Source organism: Pimephales promelas, chromosome 6 (genome assembly GCF_988280905.1).
Source record: "Pimephales promelas chromosome 6, fPimPro1.hap1.1, whole genome shotgun sequence".
Lineage (NCBI taxonomy): Eukaryota > Metazoa > Chordata > Actinopteri > Cypriniformes > Leuciscidae > Pimephales > Pimephales promelas.
Window position 1 is genome coordinate 8755525 of NC_142774.1, and position 15552 is coordinate 8771076.

At 35.9% G+C, this 15552-nt stretch overlaps 2 protein-coding genes across 3 annotated transcripts; both read right to left on the reverse strand.

Moving 5' to 3' along the window:
* Positions 1–704: 704 nt before the first annotated feature.
* On the reverse strand, positions 705–2581 carry cxcl18b (chemokine (C-X-C motif) ligand 18b). The gene is made up of 4 exons (XM_089132053.1): positions 2500–2581; positions 2258–2381; positions 1826–1924; positions 705–1307 (listed from the first exon to the last, which is right to left on the reverse strand). The coding sequence occupies exons 1-4, from the start codon at positions 2564–2566 to the stop codon at positions 1244–1246; spliced, it is 354 nt and encodes a 117-aa protein (XP_088988179.1). The 5' UTR covers positions 2567–2581; the 3' UTR covers positions 705–1243.
* A 5458-nt stretch (positions 2582–8039) lies between these two features.
* On the reverse strand, positions 8040–15552 carry LOC120490942 (uncharacterized). 2 transcript variants are annotated; one of them, XM_089132051.1, is made up of 2 exons: positions 15214–15552; positions 8040–9239 (listed from the first exon to the last, which is right to left on the reverse strand). In XM_089132051.1, the coding sequence occupies exons 1-2, from the start codon at positions 15216–15218 to the stop codon at positions 8873–8875; spliced, it is 372 nt and encodes a 123-aa protein (XP_088988177.1). In that variant the 5' UTR covers positions 15219–15552; the 3' UTR covers positions 8040–8872. The 2 variants fall into 2 exon arrangements, with proteins under 2 accessions (XP_088988177.1, XP_088988178.1); XM_089132052.1 differs by lacking the exon at positions 15214–15552 and adding an exon at positions 11769–11892.

Below are 15552 nucleotides of genomic sequence, written 5' to 3' on the forward strand. Positions count from 1 at the left end.
TTCTGTTTGCACATGGATGAATTTTTATTTTAAAATGTAATAAATAAGTCCACCATGTTGTCGAACATGCTTGACCATTACAGGGTGTGAATATAAAATCTAAGTTTTAGATGTGTGATGTGAAACTGTAGGTCATTGGCTTAATTATAAATTAATTGTAACATATTTTAAATTGAATTACTTTCCTATTACATTGCCCATGCAGACATGATTGTTTAAGTATAGGTTTTTCAGATGTATTCCAAGTATTAGTGTCAGTCTGCAAACACTGAAAATGCACATGAATGGATTAATAATGATAATAATTAATGAATTCATGCCTCTTCTTCTTCTTTTCTTTCTCAGGGACAAAAAATATGCATGCAGAAAATGAACCAATGATGGTTAAAGATCTGCACTGAAAGCCAAAAAGGTTTAAAGCATACACTTTGAGCAGGGCACTTGGATAAGAGCATCTGCCAAATTATTTTTTTGTCATTCGTCACACTTTGAGGCGTTTTGAGTGTACATTTGTACACATGACCAGCAGATGGAGCTCATGTAAAATCTTAGTTACTTCAGAGGACAGTCTCTTTCTCCACATCTAATATTCATTAATGCGAACCAACATGTTTTCCTTTATAGGCTACTGTAATTAATCATACAACTATTCTCATATCAAGAGGGAAATATAATGGAAAATAAGTATTCAAAACAACTCTAAATTGTCTTTATGCAATTTATTACAAAACAGTACAAAAGAACACTGTAAAATCTTTTGTTAGCTGGCCTAAAAATATACTTCATGTTTAAAAAAACGTCATGTCAAAAAAAAAAAAAAGATGTAATATAATGTAACATTAAAGGGTCTGATCAGACAGAAGTAGTTCCTTAGTAACAACTGCACATTTTAATATTAAACATTGTACAATAATTTAAATAAGCTCATGATAAAAAAAAAACATTTAAATATAGTTTAAATACTGCTTGGAGTAATGTTACATTCAGTGTTTCAGTCATACAGCAAGTGAATTCTATAACAAAACCGCTTTTGTCGACAACATCTGCGTCAGCAGTATACTGGCAGGCGGCTGCTCTCTGCTCTTCTGTGATTTCCCATTAACTGCATGAGGCCATCTCTCAAATCCCTGATTGGGCCGTGCTGGGTCATGTGACAGGATGGAATTCCACTTGCAGGGTCTCTGGAGTTTCCAAATCCCCCCGTTCTGTTCTCCCGTGCTCTTCCGTACTTTCATTTCTGGCTTTATGCTTTTTGAGCCATTGGGCAATCCGACATCTTAAAAGTGTCTGTGTTATTGATGTTCTTGCTGTTGCAAAAATCACAAACAAAAAAAGTCACATTAATGATATAGCCTATGAAATGTAGCCTACTAAATGTAAACATTAGCTTGAGAATTGTCTTAAAGAGCATTAAGGGCACTAACTTTGCTATAAGTATACCGTCATGTTTAGGGTATATATGATAACACTTTACAGGAAGGTTTCAATGAACATGAACTAAGAACAATCCATCTACATGTTATGTAGCTAGATGAAATTAAATGTTAATTAAAATCAAAAGTTGTATTTGTTAACATTAGTTAATGCACTCTGAACAAACAATGAACAGCTGGATTTGTATTAACTTACATTAACGATGATTAATAATAATTATTGGCTACTTCTCATTGTTAGTTAATGCATTAACTTATAGTAACAAATGAGAACTTACTGCAAAATGTTACAGAGTATATTTGGTCCCATTAGATTAGTGTGGCAAATATTGTCTGGTATTATTATATTATTACCGATTAAAAACAAAGTGACGTAATAAAAATGGCAGTACCTCTTCCAGCAAGACTGCAGGTTCTTTCCTTGCAATGTGTTTGGATCCAAGCACCGCTCGATGACTTTACTTGAATTACTCGCTTGTTTTAGTTTCAGTCTGCAAACAATGAAAACACATCAAATTAATATGATTCAGTCTATGATATAGTCTATGGGTATCCACTTAGCAACTGTGTGAAATGAAAGGTAATTTATGGTATTTTGTCTAATCTGATTGGAGCTTTTGGCCAATAAATGAATAAATTGCAACAATGCATAAGATAAAGACTTGTTTTAACAGAATATATCTTTAATTGTGCTTGTTTTTAGTATAACCCTGTTAAAAACTCCCTTGATATCTTAATTATGCACTAAGCAAAATACATTATACACTGCATATATGTTTAATATCACATGCATATATTATGTTTTATCACAGATTGACACTTACATGATTTCTACTTGGTCGCAGTATGGCCTAATGGGTAAAACAGAGAACTCTTCAATTGTGTCCTTTCGGAGGCCTTTCTTCAAATTTTCCACACACCAACATCTGTCCCGTACGTTAGCTAGAACTGTTAGGGAATGACATTTGAAAGATTAGCTTAAAATGCATGATTCTGCACAAAAAAACATGGCTGATGTTAAAAACAAAGCAAGCACATTTATCTCATTAAACCGTTATTGTCTTACCTCCACTCAGCTGAACACACACTACTGCGAGCAGCAGCAGGGGAAGGACTTTGGGTAAAAATGCCATAACTTGTTTGCTGGTGGATAAAAATCGATGAGAAATGCAAAGATCAACTCCAATGGTTTGATGAGCTTTCAAAGAAAGTAGCAAGTGCTGCTGGAGCTGAAGTGAAAGTGTGAGGAGTGAAGCCTCTCCTCTTGGTTTTTTATAGGCCATTGAGAGGGAATCCCACTCCCACATCATTTCCCAGCAGTCATGCAATTTACTGCACCGGAATTTCCAAAGTACTGCCTGTTGAAGCAAGGAGTGAGAGAAAGTGATAGAAAGAGGAGGAGGGGGGTGGGGGCTTGGGATTGAGTGAAAACGCAGTTCCAAATAAACGCAAACAGGATAGAAATATAATGACGACTTTTTGACTTGCAAAGATTAGACAAAATGATTGATTATAGGCCTATATTTACAGAATGTTTAAATAATTCTTAATGCTGGATTATTTATTTTGTTAGTCACATGTTACCTGAATACATTTGGTAAGTTTTTTTTTTTTTAAAAAGAAAGCAATGATTCAACATCCAAAGCGGATAACACACAGCATAATGATGCATATCAGTGTCAGCGCATGCAAACACATGTGAACATTGCCACTATCTGACATGTTGAGGCCGATACCTCATAATCATGTCTGGCAGAAGCCTTTGGGATTTTTGGGAGATTTTGGGGTCATTTCCCCCAATTACATTAAATGCAGATTGCACATATGGGAATACACTTAGTCCAGAACTTTATCTCACTCTAGCCTATATCAGATGCTTCATATATTGAACCTTTTAGGGGTTTCCATCATAGGATCATTTTATGGATTTAGTTTTAATCAGTGTTGAAGATAATGCATTACAAGTAACTTGAGTTGTGTAATCAGATTACTTTTTTCAAGTAACTACTGTAGTAAAGTAATTAACTCATATATCCGAGTTACTTTTTCAATTAAGTTATGCAAGGTTTCCCATGTATTGAGTGACAGCTCTCCTGTCCTCATGTTGAGAGAAATTGTGAGTAAGTGCGTGAGTTGTGTGCGCTCTGTGAACGTGATGCTATTGTAGTTCTAGACTAAATGTGAGCAGTCATTTAGTCATCTAACTTCAACAAAAACAGATTCAAGTCCCTCAAATGAATAAAAACGGTGAATTGCTCGCTTTCGGGTTGAGCTTTCCGCGACTGCGCAACTGGGGTAGGTTGCTAGGTTGAGATGACAAACGGGTTGAAATTGTATGTGGTGTGTGGATTGTGTGAATTTAATGCATTTAATAGAAGATCTGGTAACTGGTCAACATTAGACAAACACATTGGTCCAATTATTCATAAAGGAGTTTGGGCCATCCAAATTACGGGAGTTTCCCGTAGGAATGGCAATCAACAGAACAACGAACAGGTGGGGACTAATAAGAAAAACTAAGGAATCATAATAAGAAAGAAGTGGTGGGAAGACTAAGTCAAACCTAAACACAGGGACAAGAACTAAAGCAAAACAGAATCTACATGTGACACACATTCGTGTTTTAATTTAGACAGTGTTGAACTTTGTTCTCTTGCATCTTATTCTTCTGTGATTCAGAATGGCGGCACAGCTGAGAGGTTTTTTTGAGCGGCGCCCTCTACTGTATAGGCGAGGATGCGCATTTCCTTCAGTCTGAGGCTTATTCATATTAATTTTTTTGTGAAAGGGCCTTTACATTTACAAATAAAATATAACTTGTTTTTAAAAAACGTACAACCCCAGCCTAGATGAGAAGAAGTGACACAAATGTAATGTAACCTATTATTTTTCATAAAAAGTAATCCAATTAGTTACTTTTGCATCATTGTAACACATTACTTTTTAAAGTAACTTTCCCCAACACTGGTATTAATACGTTTTCCTTAAATTCCTTCAATCAATTTTTAATTTTATTTAAATTGTATGTTTAATTCATAAAATGTAATTAAAATTGTATGAATTAAATTCAATATTTGCATAATTCTTTCGTGTATTGAGCAATCACCAATCCTGCACATAATGAGTTTAATAATTTTACTGAAATCTGCTTTTTAAGTTGACACTCAAATGTGTGTGATGTTGAGTTGACTGAAATGACCTGTTTGTGTGCGACTTTGATTCACGTTGCACGATTACACAATATTGGCATTAGCAATGTCGCTCATTAAACAAAGCAACATGCTTTAAAATATGAGTAGTGCCAGTTATCCACAACATAAATATGAGCTCTACTCTTCTACACAATGGTACTTCAAAATAACTGAAACTCTTTCAAATGTCAAACATAAATCCTCATCATTAAACATTAACAGATGTTTCCCTTCACTCAAAAAGACATAAAATAACACTTCATTCCAATGTTTACTCTCTACAAAGCATGCTGGGAACTAACAATGGTGTCTCTAAATAAATCTGCATAATTGAAGTAATTCTTTTCAAATAAATAGGTAGCCTTCTTTACTTCATTTTATCCTCAATTCAAAACTCAAAAGTTTCTTCTTCTTTTTTTAAGTAGGAAAATCTATCTCTTGGTTTTATTAGTGCAATGTTCACTTTCTGTACAACACTGAACCACAATTCCCTTAATAAAATATGCAATTTTTTTTTTTTTAATTAAAATGATAAGACCCATGATTCATTTTTTACAATGCAGCGAAGAATGTCCACCAGTGAAAGCTAACAAGATTTGGACCACGCTTTTAGAAAGTGTGATGAGTAAGTTGTTTTGACCCACTTTCAATGGATGAAGCAAGAGACAGGAATGCAGAGAGAGAAAACACATGTTGTCTTAAATTACTGTAATTTTCCTATACACCGTTTACCACTTTTCACTTGTCAACTGTTATTTATATATATATATATCCTATGTATTTAGTGATTTATATATTCTTCCTGCATATAGGCAATTCTTTCAACCAAAACAAAAAGACCCCACACTTTTGAACATTAGTGGAATGAATCTAATGCCTGGTTCAGATTACACGATTTTAGTCCGATTTTGGCACGTCCCATTTGACGTCGTAGGGTGTCACGGGGATTCGTAAACGACGACGGGCGTCGGGACGCAAGATTCGATCGTATCATCTCGTATACTGTGTCATAGTGGGCGACAACCTACTTCGCGTCTGCGATGCTTCACGTCATCACAACAAAAAGACTAGCATGTTTAATTTTTTCAACGATCGTCCTCGACGGTTCCGTCACATGTATGAGGTTGACCAATAGGAGCACAGAAGCTTTTCCATACACAACTTTCAAAAATGGCGAAACGAAAGAGAGACGATGGTGCTAACAAGGGCTGTCAATCTTCCTCTAATACTATTCGAATTCCATCCCTTATTTTATTTAATATTCGAATACTATTCGAATGCTCAAATTCATTCTATTATTAATATTTACGACATTACACAGGCTTATGGATCGCCAATGCCACTATAGCATACGGTTGTTGTTACACGTTCTGTCCACTAGAGGGACATCTAATAAACATTTTATTCGTGCTGAATATGGATGAAGCGCTTCCGATGGTTTTCGGCTAATATCTCAGCGAAAACACCACCAAAAATTCTGAAACTTATATCGTAATTTTCAGTTCGACTGGACGGTTCAAGCTCGGTGCTCGACAAATCCGTTGAGATACATGCGTTTTTCGCTTCACGGGCGCTTTGGGAGGTGCTTTTTACATTCTTAAACATTTACCATTTTTGACAGTAATGTTGATGATACAGCGTGGATAACGTGCACACTTGTGTTACGATTCAAAAACTTTATTGTTCGTCAGACGAAACAAAAGCATTTCATTTTCAAATGTGTGTAAGCCAAGGCGGCGAGAAAGACAAGATTGCATTTGACATTTAAAAAAAAAAAATACTTAAAAAAGCAATATTCGATTAGTAACTTCAGCATTCGAATACTATTGATTTTTTTAGTATTCGAATTATATTCGAATTTCGGAATTCGTTCCAACAGCCCTAGTGCCACTAAAAGTACAAATATACAAGAAAACAATATTTTACCTCAAGTTCTCTTTGGAGGATTGACAGCCCATACTGACCTCTTCGAGCAATCCAGGAACGTGTCCATTGTCGGGTTTTCTTTCTTTTTTTAACTTTTTTCTGAACACAAGACAGCCAATACAACACTCAACACTTCATCCATTGTTTGTTTACGTTCGTTTCCGGAAGTCACTCGCTACTAATTTCGCCTTCTCGATGACATGATGCACGCCGTTAAAGACGGCATGCTATGACTGGTCAAGAAGTAACGTGTAGTCTGACATGTCTTGTCAACGACACGACAAGATTTTCGGAGTCAAAATCGCGTAATCTGACACAGTGACTATCGTAACAGACAAAAAAAAATCGTGTAATCTGAGGCACGCTAAACCTGATTTATCACTCATCCCATCATGCATCATCGCAATAATACACATCTACCTGTTCATGGAAGAATTTCCCATGGCAGCATTGAAACTGTAGGATGTGGGAGTGTGACAGTGGTGAAGGGATCAGAGTTGGTACGAGAAAGGTTTTAAAGGTTCAAACTCATTGGTTTTATTCAGCGTTAGATAAGCGTCAATGGTGACTTGTTTTTTAGGGATTGGGGGTGGGGGCAACATAGCTCACTTTTAAATTGAGACTTGTTGCAGACATCAGTCAACTTTTGCAAAGTCACTCCGATATATTCAGATTGCTCATATAATAAGATCAAGATTCTCAGAATTTATATGCCATGTCATTCCCAAATTAAAAAAAAAATCATGAGCTAGGAAGAATGCCATTCTCAGGAAGTGATGATCAACTCATTCACCCAGTATGCAGACTGGTTATCATTGTGTGGCCCAAAAATCCCCTTACCAGTGAAGCAGAGAATACATCAAAAATATGTTTGAAGATTGTGAAATAGCTTGGCTGTCTAACTTCTCTCTCCGACCATTGAACTCAATGATAGCAATCTTCTGTTTACATTACCGGTATACTTAATCCACACACAGAGCTCTCTGCTTTCAGTGTTCAAGTGATTCAGTCCAGAATGGTTGTGCAAGTTTTTTCAATCTACCTGGCAGCAACACCACATTCTTTTTTGGTTAAATAAATCATGCCCAGTGTGTCTGAGAACAACGGTGACTTAGGGGAAATCGAAACCTAACTATTTTGTGTTTAGTAGAACATGCTGACTGTAATTGCTTTCTTCTGTTGCTCTTTCTGCATTTAATGCATAGTCAGTTTATGCTAAGTTATCATATTATTTGTATTACTATTATTTTACATTCATTAATATAGTCTACAGTTTGTTTAACTGCACATTTACGTCTGTGATTGCATAATGCTTCAAGAGCTGGTCATGTTGTCACAATAGAAATCTATTATATCTTTTCAAATGTAATTTATTCCAGTAATGCAAAGCTGTTTTTTTTTTCCAGTATTCAAAGTCACATGATCCTTCATCATTCGTTTTTGTGAATAGATGTAATTTGAAAAAAGCTGGATTCTTTGATAACACAGATATTAAAAATATAGACTTTAATGCATCAAAAAATATTAATTTCTTCAAATCTTACTAATCATAAACTTTGAACAGTAGTGTATTTTATACAGTATCGTACAGTATATAGTATATAATATTCATGAAACAACAAAAAAGGAAAAGGTAACAAAATGTTCAACCATTTGGCTAACAGAATGGTATTTGATTTACAACCTGATATTAATGAAACCTATATTATAGTTGTTGGGATGCATCCCTTGTGACAACTAGCCCCCATTTACTGCTAAAAGAAAAAAAAAAAGCACAAAATTTAATATAAAAATATTGGATTTATATTATGTCCCTGAAGCCAAATACTATGTTCAGAAAAGATATGATACCTTATGGAGCCCTGATGGAAAAATATATATTTCAATGCTCTGCATCTCGCAATTATGTAGTTGAGTAATTACTCAATATGCAGGGTATTGAAATCACTTTTGAATGCACACTCGCTTTTTACTTTCACTTTCTAAGTCGCAATCTCATGTACTCTGTATAGCAATATGTGTACTGAACACACATTCACAAGATAAAATATTTGTCACACACCACACCAAATCCTCCCACATCGTCCTGTCAATCATTACCATCTTCACGTTATAACTGAAATCTGATGTAATGTAATGTAACCGACTACCGCAACAAGCCCGACCATGTCCCTTTAGGGCCTCCGTAGAATGCATTATTCATTTTCCGTGCCTTTCCAAAACCGGATTTGAGCTTTGAGCACATCCCTGTTAAAATTTAAATAATTAATTGCAACAGTTTTGATTATTGCAGCACATTCATGAGGCTGTGTCTACTACTACTCATATCATGCACACGTCTTCCGGTCTGGTCGGAGCGAGTGCCGCCCCGCCGTGTTGCGCTTGTGCGAACAGCCAGTCCAGAGGCTCCTGATTTGAACTGTCCGGGCCCTTTGAGTCTGTCAAGGTTAGTGAATCGTTGTCAGGTCCATTGAGAGCCCCGGGCTTGCGTGCCAGTGACATGCTGGGGTATTTGGGTGGCAGACGGGAGCCCTGGAGGGGCCCGCTGAGAGGGTAGGTCGGTTGGGACAGCTCTCGTATGGAGTCCATGTACTCATCCAGACTCTGCTGAAGCTCGCTTTCCTGGAGCTCTGCGATCGTAGGGAGAAGATCCACAGAGGTCATACGCCTCCTGGGCTTCATGCTGGAACTGAGAGAGCGTGTCAAATAAACACACTGGATTCAAGCCTTCAATTTCATTACTAAAAAAATTCAACCATGAGAAGAACGTGTTAATAACACTCCTCTAACATTAGTATTTCATTTCCTGAGCTTGATCAACTGTGAATGGAAGAGTATCCATTTCATCAGGAGATTTATTTGAAATGTTTCCAGGCCTGTTTTCATTGTGTTTAGCTGTTTTTGTGCAAGTTTGATTTTGCCACATTAGCCGCGTTTCCATCGAAATTACCTGGAAAAATTTGTCCCAGGAACTTTTTTCCACCCAGACCTGTTTCTGCCTACGAGTTCACACCGGACGCGAATAGCACGTCAGGCGCGAATGATTTCAATATTAAGTCAAATCAAAGACACGTTATGCGCATAAAAACATCCTGTGGCGCGAATGAGGCGTAGACGCGAATACGCCTTATTCGCGCGAATGATTTAGGTAGTGCTGTTTGTGCATTCAGGCGTTTGACGCGAATTCACGTCTGTCGCCTGAGTTGAAAAATCTGAACTTTGGCGTCAATTCGCGCCACGTTAACCAATCAGGAGCCTAGCTGCTTGCTCACGTGGTGAAGGATCAGGATGCTTCAATAAATTATTTTGTAATATGACTAAATGCCTGGTGTGGTTCTAATGCACAACAAAGCAAATATTTTATCACTTAAAACTTTATTTCAATATACGAGACATGTTCATTTTGTATTGAATGTTATTTATTCCATATCTAGATTATATGAAATATTATTATGATGTAAAGACAACCATGTCTGGACGTGAGAGAGAGAGAAAAAAATATCACAGGACAGGTTAATAACTTATGAAGGCTGGGTCTATTTGTCATCAAAACAAAACAAAAAACAGTTAAACTCTTAACGTGCGAATTAACACAAAGTGGTCAAGCGTCAAACTAGACACGGTAGACGCGAATTTGATGCGCTATTCGGGTCCGGTGTGAGGCTTGTACGTAGGCTTGCACGCTACTTTACAGTTCCTGCTGAATTTCATGCTCTAAATGTAAACTTAAAAAAGCCTGAACCTCGTCGTTTGTCCACCGGTCGTATTTTTTTAAACTCCATTGTTGGTTTGAATAGCAAACAACTGTTACTGCATGCACCGCAACAGACTTTTAAAAATGGTGGGTGAAATTAAATGCTGCGTGGAGTCAACCAATCAAAATGCGGCATGTACTCAACCAATCAGCATGTTCAGCCCCCAGTCCCACCCCTGAAAATGCCTGAACTTTGAAAAAGTACTACGTCACAAGTAGGGACTTTCTGAGGGAAATATTTACCCGGGAACTTCATTTGGACTCTGGCTCCTGCGGTGGAAACACAGAGTACCAATCCAAAGTCCCTTTTTCCTAGGGGAAGTTCCTGCGGTGGAAACGCGGCTATTTTCTCTTAGATTAATTTCGCAGCTATTTTATTAGATTAACTGTTATAGACAGATTTGTTATGGAATAAAAATTGTATGGCATCTGAATCTTTAAATTTGGTAATGAAATATTTCATATTGTCTAGTTTAAGACAATATGAAAGTTTAAGTTTATCATCTATTCTGTTAATGTGTGTGTGTAAAAAATATTGTTGGTTTAACTTAAAAAAATAAGTAACCTGGTTGCCTTAAAATTTTAAGTTCATTGAAATGGAAAAACTGAGTTATGAAGGAAATTGATTTAATCATCAGAAACTCAAAATATTATGTTCTCTGAACTACATAAATTATCTAAGCTGATTTGACAAAAGAAAAAACCTTATGATAAAAATCATGTCATGAAAATCATGAAAATATTCTTTTTACTGTGCATTTTTAACATGATACATATATTATAGTTTTGCATATACATCTGTTTTTAAATACATGTAAATATTTTTTTATATTTATAAAATAATTACTATTTGTTTAAATAAATATGTATTCCGTGTCTGGATTTTCTAAATAGTCAAAATAATAACACTGTAAAAATATATATATATATATATTATATGATCAATGCGTTATGACAACATATGTTCTTACATTGCTTTAACTCATCAAATTAAGATTCAACTCATTGTTTTAAGTCAATTTAATTTCATTTAAGTTGCAATGACTTAAATATTCAAGTTGATTGTACTTTTAAAAAATTAAGGCAGCAACTTTTTTCTACTGTGAAATAAAATATCTTGTATAACCTGTATAATTGTTTGGAAAAGTTTGGAAACATTGCCATTTTTAACTGTTTTTGAAAGCCTCTTATGCTCATTAAGCCTGCATTTTTTTGGTCAAAAATACAGAAAAAAACCTGTAATATTGTGAAATATTACAATTTAAAATAATAAAATATTTTATACTTTAAAAACCAATTTATTTCTGTAAAGCTAAAGTCCAGTCTTCAGTGTCACTCATGTGATCCATCAGATATTATTCTAATATGTATATTAAAATACATGTATAATCTTACACTACAATAAAAAAAAAAATACTAGAGGTTAAGTTGTCTATTGAAGAATAATTCCTTGTAAAGACTCACCATATGTATATCTTGAGTGTGTTTGTCCAGATCTCTGCCCGGAAGAGCAGGTTCACGAGCAGGTAAGTGTGTCTGTCTTGTGTTCTGCTGAGGATTTTACACTTAGCCTTGTTAGTGACTTTATAGCCTAACCTAGTTAGTTGACCTCTGGCATCCAGAGCAAATGTACTAAAAATAAGCAAAGGAAATCTTCCGGCTTGTGTGTGTTGTTTTGGAAGTATTTTTAACAACAATTCTTACCTGCATGTTATACAACCCTCTGATTTCTATTTTACATTCTATAGCACTTATATAAATTGTTTTTGTATGACATTCGCTTCTCTCATTTTGCATTTCACTCCACTTCATAAAGTGTTCTGCAGAATTTGTTGAGTCTTTAATCTTTAGTTTTGAATAGTTGTGCATGTTTTGAGTCTTTTTCTTCATTGCCATTTGACTGAACTACTCCGACCCTTAGTCTTGTTCTAGTTTTAACAAAAAAACAATCCTTCATGATTCACTGAAGATGATTGCGAAACTCGCTCCTGAATTTGTGCCATCGCTATTTAATCATCTAGACATATTCCCACAGAACAAACAATAAGATCCTTGGTTCGGATGATTAAAAGACACGTGACTGTCATCTATTGGAGTCGCTGCTATATTCCTTCAGGGTTTTAATAATACATGTTAAAACATGTAGTTCAGGTTACTGTGCATTAAAAGACTTAGTTCTCACACACATTGCACATTTTAGTAATGATCCTTGCATGTGACATTTGCGATTACAATATGAGACACACAATCAACATGAAAGGGTCTGCATGTAATAATCACCTTGTATTGCCAATATGTGGAAAATAACTAAACTTAAACTATGAAAAGACTGAATGACCAGGGATGTTTTTGCCAGGAAAATCAAAAGGGAGTGGGGGTTACGCGCACTCCCGAGAGTCTCTCTTCCGTGTAGTTTTAACCACAGCGGTCAATCTTATGACCCTTATGAGTTTCAGCATGTTTAAACTAAACATTAGGCTGGATATTTAACGTCAAGTTCCTAGTTGGTTAACTTACGTGAAGGTGGAAAATTCGATTGTATGTGAGCGCTTTAATGTCCCTGTCAAGTCAAAATAAATTGAGCTCTGAGTTTGTCATACCAAAAAAAATAATAATAATAATAATAATTGTTTTAATAGCGATGTTCGCCGGAGTCAAAAGTGACATCACGATATGGGCGTGGGCGCGAACTGGTTGGCAGAAAGAACCAAGACATACGCAGCAGTCTACCTGTGTTTTGTCAGCATGATAATTCTTTGTACGAAGAAGCTAAAAGGAGATATAAGGTTAAGCTTTTATATAACCAGGGTTCATGCTCTCTGCCTGATCCATATCACCTGAGTGAGAATTGAAGCAAAAGCCCGGACACATGGCCAGATTTGACATTCGGCGACATCTACCTCCCAGATAGCACAAGTCTATTTGATGTGATGTTACCATCTGGAAGACGTATTTTTAAGAGTGTTTGCTCATCTGCAATACGTATATAGGACGTTTCCTGTCAGATGTCAAATAGACGTTTAGAAGATGTCAGTTTAACATGCTTTCTAAATCATTACACGATGGGAGGCTATTATTTCAGGGGAAAAATATACAACATTTTCTTTTACATACTTCAAACCATCATGTGCAAGTTTTCGTTGGACTGTCCTTAGGCCGTGTGTCCATCAAAGCGTTTTTCCACGCACCTGGCGTATGTTTTCAATTGTTTTCAATGGGAGCGTTGCGTTTTTTAAACACCATAAGCGTACCGAGGCGCTGAGCGTTTTTTTCACGCTGAAGCGCCGAGCGCCCAGCGTTTTTTACTGGTCGCCGAGTTGAAAAATGTTCAACTTTGGATAAAGCACAGCGCTCATCACTGTCACTTTTTACCCAGCCATCCAATCACAGTGGAGGAGGGGCAGGACTAATACCACACCGACCAACTGTCACAACATTCAACTGCTGCGGATATTCTGTATCATAGCAACGAAACGTCTCAACGGAAAAGAGGGACAACAGAGGGACACAGTCGTTGCATGACACTCTGAGCCTCATCAAACATAACCCGAATCCTTCCATTTATTGTACAACCTCAATTATCCGCTGCGTTTGCAACGTCTTCTCTCAACTGTGAAACTATTTTATATATAAAATGATAATCGAGAGGAGGATTTCTTCAGCTAAAGACAACAAATCATCCACAATCCCTCTGAAAACACATTCAGATTCACCTGCCATTTTTGTGTCGCTCGCCTCGAACCCGTCTTCAAACTCCCGCTAATGACGTATGGTGTCTCTAACTGTCCAATGACAGTGCATTTAGACGTGGGAGACAGGCAGTTTTTAATAATTTATCAGACAAAAACTACTACTCTAGATTTTGCTTTAGTATAACTTTCGGGACAAATAGTATAGTGACTTCCTACAAAAAGTCATTAGTCCTGTTTTTGGACCTTCCGGCCCGCCATACTGTCCAATGGCATTTTTTAACTCAATTGACAAATGGATAAGGTAGCACCAAAATTGTGGAAAAGTCTTCCTACTATTGTCCGGGAAGCAGACACACTATAACAAAAGCTTGAATAAAGACACATTTCTTTGCCCTACCATACACATAACACATTATAGACTTCTATAATTCAATGTGGAGTGGAGTTCAATGATTGAGTTTTTCGGTTCCTTGCCACTGTTGCCTGTTGCTTGCTCAATTGGGGATATTCAAATTAATTAACCAATCAGTAATACCCTTGTTCAGCTCTACCAAACGTGGATGTTTTTCCACTAAGAAAAGTTTTTGATTGATACTGTGAAGCTGCTTTGATGCAATCAATATTGTGAAAAGCGCTATATAAATATACTTGACTTGACATGATAAAGAAACGCATTTGGCAAATAGATAGAGAAATGGTTTGCCAAATGCTTTTTTTTTAAAGTTTTTTTTAAACATGTGCCTTTAAAATGATTTATTAAAGTAGGCCTACTTTTTTTTTTTTATTAATCTACGTTTAAAAACACGAATTAAATAACCAATTTTACATTTTGTCAATTTATATATACATTTAAAATGTTTTTATTTATTTATTGTTTTGTGGTTTTATTGCAATACATTTAAAAACACAAATTAAATAAACAACTTTAAAAATGTCCATTAATTTGTCTATTTAAAAGTAATTTATTTGTGTACATTTTTATGTTTGAATTATTGATATATTGAATCTTCATTTTATTTTCAAGTGGTCCTCCATATTTTATGTCCATGACACATGAAACATAATAGCCTATAATCTTCAGGTTGAAAAATTGTATATTATGTACAATGTCAATGTGTCATGAAAAGAAATATATTAATTCAAGCTGTAGTCATAGCCAAGTCTCAAATCTACTTAATCAAACAAACTATCATAACAGTTTGATTTTAATTACCTACCTCATCGACAATGATGGAGGTGAATTGCAGAGCTGGTGAAAACATCCAAATCACTATGATCAGATGCTTTCTTTGTCGTTTTCTCACGGCATACAGTCAAATGTTGTTGTTTGGCTATTTTCATTTAGAGCGTGCAGCACTCATCTGAACGTCAGCAGCGTGGACGACTATGATATGTTTTTGAACAGCAGATTGAAAGGTATTTCAAACTTTGTTTTACTTTTAAGCAAAAAGGCGTCTTGTGATTATAACGGTGACTTAAATCACATTCATTATCTTGTAAGTGTTACAAGAGCACTCGACGCGAGCGAGCACGTGCAACAAATTGCTGGCTGCTGT